The sequence below is a fragment of the Mytilus galloprovincialis genome, chromosome 1, assembly GCF_965363235.1.
Source record: "Mytilus galloprovincialis chromosome 1, xbMytGall1.hap1.1, whole genome shotgun sequence".
Taxonomy (NCBI): domain Eukaryota; kingdom Metazoa; phylum Mollusca; class Bivalvia; order Mytilida; family Mytilidae; genus Mytilus; species Mytilus galloprovincialis.
This window is the reverse complement of record NC_134838.1, coordinates 17,849,546-17,862,067: the sequence shown is the minus strand read 5'-3', so window position 1 is coordinate 17,862,067 and position 12,522 is coordinate 17,849,546. Positions and strand designations below refer to the sequence as shown.

Here is a 12,522-nt window from a genome sequence, read left to right as displayed (position 1 = left end):
ACGTCCTTGCTCCAATACACACCTTCCAGACATACCTGACACACGAACAGACGGACTCGGTGATATGATAATATCTGAGAACGAGGTAGTAGACATTTTGAAGATTTTAGATGTATCAAAAGCATCGGGACCAGATCGTATAAGCCCACGACTTCTAAAGGAAGCATATGGAATTTTATCGGACCACAGATGAATTATCACGTTGTGATTGGTTAAACGCCGTCACGTGGTGACCCCCTATGAGACCGTATGGAGTTAGTAAGTTTCATATGGGGTTCATGACGCGTTAATGGCGACGTCATCTATTAATGTTGTTGTGTTTCATTGTTTATTTTTCAACAAAACGCCGCAGAAAAAGTCTAGCGTCCGATAAATTCGTTATACGGTTAACTACTGACCCCCTACGGATCCATAGAGGGTGAATAAAATGCATAGGGGACTCTGCCTCCGGCCTCACCCCCTATGGATTTTACTACCCCTCTATGGATCCGTATGGGGTCAGTAGCGAACCATATAACTTATAATGAAATACCCTTTGTGCAGGTTATTTAACCTATCTTTATCAGTTGGCAAATTTCCTTCCGACTGGAAATGTGCTAATGTTACCCCTGTATTTAAGAAGCTAGGACTCTCCAAGTGACTATAGAAACTATAGACCGATCTCATTGATAAGCGTTATCGGAAAAGTCATGGAAAGATGTGTTTTTAAGCATATTCATAATTATCTAATAGCTAACCAGATAATCACACCCAACCAATCAAGATTCACACAAGGGGACTCAGCCATTAATCAATTGCTGAATATTACAAATGAGTTTGGGAAGGCATTAGATGACAGGAAAGAAATTAGAGTATTTTTTTGTGATATAAGTAAGGCATTTGATAGAGTTTGGCATAAGGGGTTGTTACGGAAATTAGAAGCTATTGGCATTAAAGGTTCTGTTTTGGCATGGGTAAAAAATTATCTATCTGATAGAAAGCAAAGGGTTGTAATTAATAGTGTATCATCCGAGTGGGGCAATATAAGGGCTGGAGTACCCCAAGGGTCGATCCTGGGTCCTCTTTTATTTTTGATATTTATTAACGATATCATATCTACAGTCTACTATTAAGTTGTTTGCTGATAATACAAATTTATATTTGATAGTAGATGACCCCCGAGAATCTGCAAACAATCTGAATAGTGATCTCGTAAAAATCCATAGATGGTCTTCAGATTGGCTAGTGACCTTTAACCCTCAGAAAACCGAGACCATGACAATTTCACGGAAACTTCACAAACCTGATCATCCAAAACTTAACATGGACAACGTAACTGTAACTGAGGTATCAACACATAAACACCTTGGATTACATATTTCAAACGATGGCACTTGGCATAAAAATATTGATGTAATAACCGAAAAGGCATACAAACGACTGAATGTTCTACGGAAATTAAAATTTATCCTTGACAGACGAACACTCGAGACAATATACCTAACATATATAAGACCATTATTAGAATATGCTGATGTCATCTGGGACAACAACACACATCTATTGATTGATAAGATTGAAAAAGTACAAACAGAGGCTGCAAGGATCGTAACTGGGGGTACTAGGTTGGTGTCCCTAGAGAGATTATATCTCGAAACGGGTTGGGAAAAGCCTAAAGATCGAAGGGAGGCCCACAGATTAATTTATTTTTACAAGATGAAAAATAATATTACTCCGGAATATTTATCAACCTTAGTTCCAGAATCCCATGCAACCATACATAATCATAATACGAGAAACTCGTCCCTAATCCCCCCTGTTCGAACAAGAACAGCTCTGTATTCAAGTTATTTTTTACCGGCAACTGTACGTTCATGGAATTTCCTCCCTGAGAATGCTAAGACCAGTGCTTCGGTGGGGGCATTCAGGAATTGTGTCCAGTCTCGGGCGATTAAACCTCCAAATTATGTTTACATTGGTTAGCGATTAGGTCAAATTTATCACTCAAGACTTCGTATGCAATGCAGTTCTCTAAATCATCATCTTTTTGTTAAAAATATAGTGGCTTCGCCACTTTGTTTATGTGGTGCTATAGAAACGACAGCGCACTACTTGTTGCACTGCCCCCGTTTTCACATTATGCGTGAACAGCATTTTTATAATATCAATATAATACATTTATTGTCGGAAGAAATCTTGCAGCACGGTTCAATGGATTTCAACTACGAACAAAACATCGAAATATTCTTGGCAGTTCAAACATTTATACTCAGTAGCAAACGATTTGTCATATGATAGCACACATTTTGTTCAACAAGTAATACTTATATCTTAAATAATTGTGTCCGTTCAGAAACATACACTTTATTATTGAATTTCCGATGTATATTTTTTTCGTCTTTCTTGTGTGTCACAACCTTATTATATGTTTTTTTTTCTCTTCTTTCCATCTAGTGTAACATTGTTATATTTTTTATAACATTTTACTCCTTGAGTATTACAATATGAAATGTTCTTTTTAGGAAACGGATTAATATAAGCGAACAGCTTGTTTCTGGATCCTATTAATTGTTTCACATGTATTATTATGTAAATGCCTATTTGTGTACATTACTGAATTTAATTAATAAAATATGTTTACATTAACTCATCATAGATACCAGGACTAAATTTTGTATATACGCCAGACGCGCGTTTCGTCTACAAAAGACTCATCGGTGACGCTCGAATCCAAAAAAGTTTAAAAGGCCAAATAAAGTACGAAATTGAAGAGCATTGAGGACGAGACGTCTCTCAGTTGGTGGAGTGACATGTCGATAATGCTAAATAATGTTCAGCATTGTTTCTAAACTGAACGTTATGTTATTATGCCTCAGATAAAATTTAGATTCATAAATTTATGGTAGATTAATTAATCTATATATAATTTTTTGTTTAAATTTATTCAAATTTATTCAATTGCCGGTCTTTCACTTTAAAAAAAAATAGAGCTTCAGTGTTCATATCTAGAATGTCAACATTTTGGAAACCATAACACACTTTCACCATTCCTTCTTTCTTCGGATTGTTTACTGTTGCATGCTATTTACAACTAGAGGCTCTCAAGTCTCAAGGAACATTCATGCCATGTTTGGTTTCATTCCATTCAGTGGTTCTCTACTAGAAGAAGTTTAAAATGTAAAATGTTAACGACGACGACGGACGACGACAATGGACGACGGACGACGACAATGGACGACGGACGACAAGTGATGAGAAAAGCTCACTTGGTCCTTCGGGCCAGGTGAGCTAAAAATGAACCAAAATAGGGAAATTCAGTGCAATAATCAGTTGTACAAATCAGTGTGTGTGAGTAGCTGCGCAGATCGGAGATTATCAGTCAGATTAATTTATTCCGTAAGATTTAAATTTGGTAATACAAATTTTAATCTGAATAATGCAAGATTCGTACTTCATTTCTTTGCAAAATTTTGCACCTAGCTCATGCAAGCGAAATTATACCGAAGTCCTTTTTTTATCGTCGGATGATGATTTAGATGACTTTGAAGTAGCATACCTGCTTGGCGATTCTTCAAACAGCCTACAGTACTTATTGTGCTAATCGTAATTATGTGATAGAGGTAACAGTCTATGTAGATATGTCTCCTTTCTTTTTTTTTTAAAGATATGTTATACTTTTGAATTAAAAGTTTAAAAATAGTATTTGGATGAGGGCTTATCCCTTTATCTGGTATAATAGGCTAATTTGTTTCTGATGTATAGACTGACTGAAACAGTTCGTTTAGAATAAAATTGAGAATGGAAATGGGGAATGTGTCAAAGAGACAACAACCCGACCGAAAAAAAAAAAGAAAAAAAAAAACAGCAGGTCACCAACAGGTCTTCAATGTAGCGAGAAATTCCCGCACCCGGAGGCATCCTTTGGCTGGCCCCTAAACAAATATATACTAGTTTAGTGATAATGAACGCCATACTAAACTCCAAATTGTACACAAGAAACTAAAATTAAAATAATACAAGACTAACAAAGGCCAGAGGCTCCTGACTTTGGACAAGCGCAAACATGCGGCGGGGTTAAATGTTAGCTTCATTCTAGAGTGTGTCTCTGATTTTAGTTATCTGAGCTTGTAAAATTAAGATATTTTGAAGAAAAAGCTAGATAAAAAAAGTTTTGCTCGCTACAATTTTGCCCCGTCGATCAATCTGTGTTGAAACGGCCCGATACTACTCGTAGCAGTGGCGGATCCAGAGAGGGGTCGTAGAGGGCGAACAACCCCCTTGCTTGGACTTTTTTTTGTAAAATGATTAATCAGACAAAACTTCGTGAACTTGCCATTTCGCGTGTACTCCAGTATTTAATTTTTATGGGACAATTCTTCACTTATAAAGATATTTTCCGCTGGAATTAACTGATTGTCAAAGTCATGTGATTCGCTATAGTGGAGTTGACTAGTGCGTCGAAAAAACGTCGCTCAGTCATTTTGAAATCCAAATTACAGTAACACATTGCTTAGGCTGAGGATGACAACCATGACGCCTTCAAAGCGACACAGGATTTAGCAAGAACGTATTGACTTCTATTTCACTATTCCACCGTGACACGACGGAGCCACATTTGGAGTAGGATCTGCTTTCTATTACGAAAGTATGTTGTGTTTTGGTATACGTTTGTTAGTCTATGGTTCTTTTCTCTTTTTTTTACCATGGCGTTGTCAGTTTAGTCGACTTATGAATTGGAATTAATTTCATTTTGTTATCTTTCGCCTCTCTTTTTCAGCCCCGTGTAGATCTGTAAGCTCCTCTCCAATAGGGGGCTATATATATATATGTAGATCTGTAAGCTCCTCTCCAATAGGGGGCTATATATATATAGGCCCGGCCCTCTCTTTTTCAGCCCCGTGTAGATTTGTAAGCTCCTCTACAATAGGGGGCTATATATATATAGGCCCGGCCCTCTCTTTTTCAGCCCCGTGTAGATCTGTAATTAAGCTCCTCTCCAATAGGGGGCTATATATATATAGGCCCGGCCCTCTCTTTTTCAGCCCCGTGTAGATCTGTAAGCTCCTCTCCAATAGGGGGCTATATATATATAGGCCCGGCCCTCTCTTTTTCAGCCCCGTGTAGATCTGTAAACTCCTCTCCAATAGGGGGCTATATATATATATAGGCCCGCCCCCTTCTATATAGTTAAAATAAAATTCATAAAATATACCAGGCTTTTGATTATTTTCACAGTAGTCTAATTAACGTACTGTGAAAATTAAAAGCCTACAACAGACTCGTATTATATGACGCTCGAATAAAATAAATGATTAAAGACCAATCACATGAATCAAGCACGAAGTTGGAGAACCTTAAGGGGGTTCGCGGGTCTAAATCATTTATATAGGATTTCTCTATATTTTTCTATAAATGAACTTTATCTTATAGTTAATAGAAAAATAAAATAAAAAAGTAGGGTCACCGTTCATTTGCGCTCACAATCTGCCTTCGAAAGAAGCATACATTTGTGTAAAGGCGGTTTTTTTCTGTTGAAGTAATAGGAGAAATAAAGGTAATATCGAAAGAAAAAAAAAGAAATTTATTACAGAAATCGCTAAAATTTTACAATAATTTAGTTTAAGTACAGCTTATATGGAAATTATATTAAAAAAGATAGGTCACCGATGAGTTGAAAAAGATATTTCAATTTTAGAGCCAAAAAATGGCATTTTTCCACCAAAGGGAGATAATTTGGAACTTTTTCAATGATGTATACATTTTTGAAGTCATCTGGGGCCAACACGAATTGATTGTTTTGAATGATTTTTGTACCATATGATAAAGTAACAACTACAAAAGGAAATAAATAAAATTTGTAATGAAAAACAAATGTTTGATTTTTTTCTGAAATTTTTATACCCTAGCTCGAGCCTCCTTAAAGAGAGATAACTTGAGTATTTTATTTGTTCACAACATGAATAATTATGTTTGTTTTTTCTCCATACATGTATCATATGTACATTTCCTGTTGTGATCACTAATTAATGTACTGTCATGTTTTCAAAAGCACGTCTGCACGGCTAAATGCATTGCTTTGTGTTTGTTATTATTTTAGTGTAGTTAAGACATGTTAAATCAATTTCTCTATAAAAATACATCTATACTTGAGGCTACATGCATCGTTAAACACTATTTTTATAACAGTCAATGATGCGTCAAATAAGATTAAATAACGTAAGATGACGAAAAGGAAAATAAACTAGTGTAGAACGAAGATAGGTCATAAAATAAGTGTTAATCAAGGAAATTTAATAACTATGAAGAACGAGGACAAATGGAGATTTTTATTAGCAGGTGTTTCCAATATGTGTGGCGCTACAGGTAACAGTATATATTATTATATAAATAATGTATATATACACGTTATAGGAAAACTGAAATAATATCCTATATCGCTCATGCATGTTTTATTTTATTTCTTTGTCTAGTATTGTGTATTTTCAACGAACACTCTTTTTCTCGCATGTTTTATAATGATTAGTGTATTATGATGTGTATGTATACTCTTGCATGGTAAATAAAATGTTTATACATGTCATTATAACTGTATGTGTGTGTAAACTATAATCGGATGCATTATATATGTGCTTAAGTATTAGTGTTATTATTGATCTATATAGCCCTCGATATAGCCTCATCTTTTATAGAATTATAGATTTACCAGGGAACGACTTACCACTGACATGACTGAGCACATGCAATGTGCATTCATATTAAAGTAGGCACAACATGATTTCAGTTGACTCTTGTGACTACTTTTTCAGATGTAAACTATTCATTTAAATTTCTTTTTAATTCAAAAAGGGGGATTACCGGCTCTCGGCCTGAACGTGATAGTTTATCAGAAATATTTTAGTGTAGAGATATTTTTTTCAATCCATCTTGGATAAGGCTTGTATAGGCTTTGCTGTTCGTCCAGATTTTTTTTTTTTGTTCATTTTTAAAGGGGCACTAGCCACGAGATATATTTCAAGGGACACTATATCTGCGAGATCTATATATTTTAAAAAAAAATATGATTTTTTGTTATATTCAATCATTAATTAAAGGGAAAGAGTGATACAATAATTAACAGTATGGTTAAATTTGTCAGAACAAGGTAAGATACATCGATAATGAATCATTTCCTTGCAAGTGAATAATTCATCCTATTTGAATCCGCATTCATGTGAACTTCAGTTTAATTCCTTAGCTAGAGTTTTCAAAAAGACTCATTCTTATAAAGATAAAAACAATGATTAACATATATGTTCACTTACAATATGAAATAAAACAAACATAGAAAAATCAAATTACACGAGTTCGCTTTCTATTTCTATTTACATTATATATATCGGGTTTTAACCGTCGGCATTCTTCGGAGGTTACCTCGATGGTTCATTAGATGGAGTTTTGAAAAGATATATATTTCATATTAAGGAGGGGTATTTGCAAAAAATACCAGTCGAGAAAATGGTAAATTTCCCGAGCCGCAAGGCGAGGGGAATTCATTATCAAGACTGGAATTTTTCGCAAATATCCCTCCTTTACATGATATATCTGTTTAATTACACCGAATGTTAACGTATAAAAACGCATTGATGATCGTGACGTTTCAAGCGTCCAGTCGGATAGAGTATTTTTTAGCAAATACCACGGCAGATAGGATAAAAAGGCATATCCTATAAGTTATATGGTTCGCTACTGACCCCATACGGATCCATAGAGGGTTAGTAAAATTCATAGGGGGCGAGGCCGGAGGCCGAATCCCATATGGATTTTATTCACCCTCTATGGTCCGTAGGAGGTCAGTAGTTAACCGTATAACGAATTTATCGCACGCTGGACTTTTTCTGCTGCGTTATGTTGAAAAATAAACAATGAAACACAACAATATCGATAGATGACGTCACCATTAACGCGTCAGGAACCCGGCCCTATGAAATCTACTAACGGCGTAGGACTACTGAGCGCCGCCGAATCACATTTTGGCCGAAAAGGCACATCCGGTTGTCCTACTGTAACCCCATACGGTCTCATAGGGTGTCACTTATAAGGGATAAGATAAGATAAGATAAGATAAGATATTTTTATTCCAATTAAAGGGCCCATGAAGAGCAAAACAATATGACACGAAAGCAGAGCAATACGACACGAAAAGTGAAAAAGTCGGATTAGTATCCTCAATTATCTGGAATGTCCTATCATTGTCTGAACGCAGTCGTTTTAGTTCGTAACAGATTCCTGCGGGTCGGGAAGGGTCCGAATAGTTCGGTAAAGCACCCCGACAGTTAGGTGCGACCCGTAACATTCGGGGCAACTCAGCCGATTTTGTCTAGTCGGATTACAATCGTGGCTATGTCGTGACAGATTCTGCTGTATCGGATCGAATTTCGAACAATGTTTTGTGTATTCTGGACGGTGTCCTGTGGAACGGAAATGATCTGGAGTATTTTTTCATAGCTGTTTTTCTGCCGATTGAGTCAAGATTGCATCCAGATCTTGTCGATTGCGAACCGTTTTTTGCCGAAACCGTTCCGAAACAGTCCCGTTATTAATACGAAATTCGTCAATGATACTCACGTCAGAGTCCCGACAATTACAGAATACAATACGACTGAGACCAAACAAAGCCGTTTGCAATGCGATAGAGCGGACCGTGATAGGATTACGTTCCGACAGTACCTGATCATCCCGAATATGCCGACAGTTTTCGAACGGATAACTTCCGTCAGCGTCGGTTCACTGTCTGGTCACTGTCTGATCTCTGTCGTATTACATTCGGTAGAGTCGGGACGCTGTGGTGACAGGCTCGGTCGAATTTTACCTGGCGAAAAATACGAATCGGATTAGAAGCGGATTTAGAACGGGATTATCGGGACATATTCTTTTGGAAACGGCTGAATATCGACGCTTCCTGAACACTATCTGATTGTTGTTGTGATCAAATTATTTTTTTTTACAAATTTTAATTAAAGTTTGAATTTCCATCCACGATTCACAGGATCTTGATCAGACTTTTAATAAATTTTAATCGGGAATGGTCCTGTCAAGGATGGTAGTAAAAATCGTGAATGTGTGACCCCAGCTTAATAGATCGTCCTTGAATGATTTGTACATTCTAGATGAAAGCTTGCAGACGATAATTTTGTAGTTCGTGTGATGATTGATACAGATATGCACGAAGCTATAAGCAAAACAAAAAATAAATAAATTAAAGTTAGTCCAATGTCATTTCAACTAATGAATTCATCATGTTCTCCAATAGGGAGACTATATAGTATCAATCAGTACCAGCCTACGGATCTTGTGTGCAGACGTCATAAACTGTTTGCTAAAATCATGAAGTTTTAATGTCTCTTGTAAAATTCTTTCAAGAAATAAACAAATGCAGGATATATTAGTGGAAGAAAAGACACTCAAAACAGAGTTATGCTACTACCAACTGCTAGTTCACTGCTTTTCATGTTTTATTCTCTCTCTCCATATATAGATCCCAAGCTATGACCATACTAAACACACGATACTAAACTTGAAATGGATGGACGAAGGGCCACTTTTACATATTATATCATCTATGGTAGCTGGTTTCATGGCTGCACTTACTACCTCGCCAGTAGATGTCGTCAAAACCAGAATCATGAACCAGAAATATGAACGTAAGAAGCACTATTACTTTCCTAGTTGTTTGATTATCTATAGTATATTTTATAATTCCCATGACACTTCGTTACATGGCATTAAAGTATAAATTTACGTACCGGGGTACTTGTAATATAGTATGTAATACATACTTCCGTTGTTCCAAATATAAGAGTTGCATGTCCATAGGGCATTTTTTCTTTATGTTTGTCGGTTATTTATTCTTTATATATATCTGTAAATGTTGTGATGATATTTAGTTTATTGTCACAAACAATTATAAATATTGCACAATGTGTTAAAGTATTCCTGAAAAACTTTTATGATTTCTTTTGTTACAAAATTGATTTACCGAACATGGATGTTTAACAATGCAAAAACTTTATTTAGATTCGGTGTTGTTAGTAAGCTCTAGAGAGAATTTAACTGGACACATACAAACATATGCAATGTTCAGCATAGACAAATATTTATGCAATAAAACCTAAAATTAAGGAATAACAGTACTGTAGTTGAAGAGTTGCCACTGTCAATTGTAGATTTGACGGTCGCGAATGCAGTTTTACTGGCGACGCGTAGCGGAGACAGTAAAACGGAGATTTGCGACCGTCAAATCAAAATTGACGGTGGCAACTCTTCAACTACAGTACTGTTATTTCGATTCTGATGCATTACAAAAAGAAAAGAACAGTAAGCACTGCACAAACATGGCAAAGCAAGTTATACATTTTATGATCATTCCCGTTTCCCCGTAATCATTTGATAGCTAGTCCGAGATTACTCTGACGTCCATCGGCTGTTTTGCCAAACAAACAGCCCTAGATAACAAACAGTTCGAGATTACTCTGACATCCAACGGCTGTTTTGCCGGACAATATCCGAGATTACTCTGACGTATAACGGCTGTTGCCAAACAAACAATCCGAGATTATTCTGACATTCAACGGCTGTTTTGTCAAACAGAAAGTCCGAGATTACTCTGACATCCAACGGCTGTTTTGTCAAACAAACAGTCCGAGATTACTCTGACTTCCAACGGCTGTTTTGCCAGACAAGCTCCGAGATTACACTGACGTACAACGGCTGTTTTGCTAGACAAGCTGCCCCAGCCTGTCTGTCAAAACAGCCATTGGACGTAAGAGTAATCTCGGACTATGGATAACATGATCATTGTGACTATCACAATTAAATAAATAAGTAACAAAATAAAATGGGTATTCCACACATTATCTATATTATAAAGAAAGTTGTGTGGTCAATATGGAATTTTAGGTATTTGTTATGTTTTTCAGATCACCACGAGAAGGTTTATACGGGGACGTTCGATTGTTTGGTGAAGATTGTTAAAACAGAAGGACTTTTAGGACTTTATAAAGGGTTTATACCGAACTGGATGAGAATTGGTCCTCATACTGTTATATCATTCTTTATATTTGAACAGTTAAGACGATCTGTTGGGATGGATCCTGTTTGATGTAAAAAAGGACTAGGATTGTTTTGTAATTTAGTGTTTTTAAAACGATTCTCAGGGAACACATACACGGATTAGAAGACGGATTAAAATAAGCCCTTGTTGCTTGACGGATTAGTATAATCACGAGTTGCTTGTGTCTGAATCCTAATTGTGAATGTGTTTATAATTATACTTGTATATGATTATTCATAATGAAATATTGTTTACACCAACACATACACGTGTAATCCAGACATTTTTATTTATATACATATAAATGGTGTTTTTTATACAGTTATATTTCAAGAAATTTATTTATGTACGGATTGTGTATAACAGAGAGAGCGGGTGCAAGCTGATATTTAAGTTTTGTATGTGCAATAAAAAGTAATTATAGTTTGGCTCTTGTAATTTTAAACCTTTACAAGAATGCAGACGGAGGAGAAGGTTCAATGACTTAAAAGAAATAGAACGAAGCAAAAATTGTATTTGGAACATTGTTGTTGGCATGGTGAAGTTCGGGGATTTTTTTTTTTTGGAAAAGTACATATATTTAGGAAATCAATAACCTCGATGGGGGAGGGGGTGGTACTAAGCTCTTTGGTTCTATATGGAAAAGATTTCGTTTTTTTCTTCAAATTGTTGCTTATGCTGTGTCTAAAGGTCTCTCTAGATATGTTCGCAAATTGGACAACTATCAATTAAAAGATCAAGGGACGAGGATGTATTAAAGTACAATTCACCGCACAACACAATGAAAAACAAGGGACAAGGATGTAATCAACTACAATTCACCGTTCAACACAATGAAAAACAAGGGACAAGGATGTAATCAACTACAATTCACCGTTCAACACAATGAAAAACAAGGGACAAGGATGTAATCATTTACTATTCACCGTACAACACTATACAAAACAAGTGAACAATATGATGTCATTAACTATACAATTCACCGTACAACACTATACAAAACAAGGGACAATGATGTCATCAACTACAATTCACCGTACAACACTGTACAAAACAAGGGACAATGATGTCATCAACTACAATTCACCGTACAACACTATACAAAACAAGGGACAATGATGTCATCAACTACAATTCACCGTACAACACTATACAAAACAAGGGACAAGGATGTAATCAACTACAATTCACCGTACAACACAATGAAAAACAAGGGACAAGGATGTAATCATTTACTATTCACCGTATAACACTATACAAAACAAGGGACAATGATGTCATCAACTACAATTCACCGTACAACACTATACAAAACAAGGGACAATGATGTCATCAACTACAATTCACCGTACAACACTGTACAAAACAAGGGACAAGGATGTAATAAACTACAATTCATCGTACAACACTATATAAAACAAGGGACAATAATGTAATTAACTACAATTCACCGT

At 36.0% G+C, this 12,522-nt stretch overlaps 1 protein-coding gene across 1 annotated transcript; it reads left to right on the top strand.

The window, feature by feature from the left end:
* Window positions 1–9,373: 9,373 nt before the first annotated feature.
* On the top strand, window positions 9,374–11,492 carry LOC143067871 (mitochondrial substrate carrier family protein ucpB-like). Its single transcript, XM_076241464.1, has 2 exons — window positions 9,374–9,659; window positions 10,935–11,492. The coding sequence occupies exons 1-2, from the start codon at window positions 9,542–9,544 to the stop codon at window positions 11,114–11,116; spliced, it is 300 nt and encodes a 99-aa protein (XP_076097579.1). The 5' UTR covers window positions 9,374–9,541; the 3' UTR covers window positions 11,117–11,492.
* Window positions 11,493–12,522: the final 1,030 nt, after the last annotated feature.

What these genes read in the sequence shown, in the direction of transcription:
- LOC143067871 (XM_076241464.1), top strand. Translation starts at nt 9,542, where the DNA reads ATGGACGAAGGGCCACTTTTACATATTATATCATCTATGGTAGCTGGT. An exon ending in CATGAACCAGAAATATGAAC is followed by an intron (nt 9,660 to 10,934) that starts GTAAGAAGCACT and finishes TATGTTTTTCAG; the next exon opens with ATCACCACGAGAAGGTTTAT.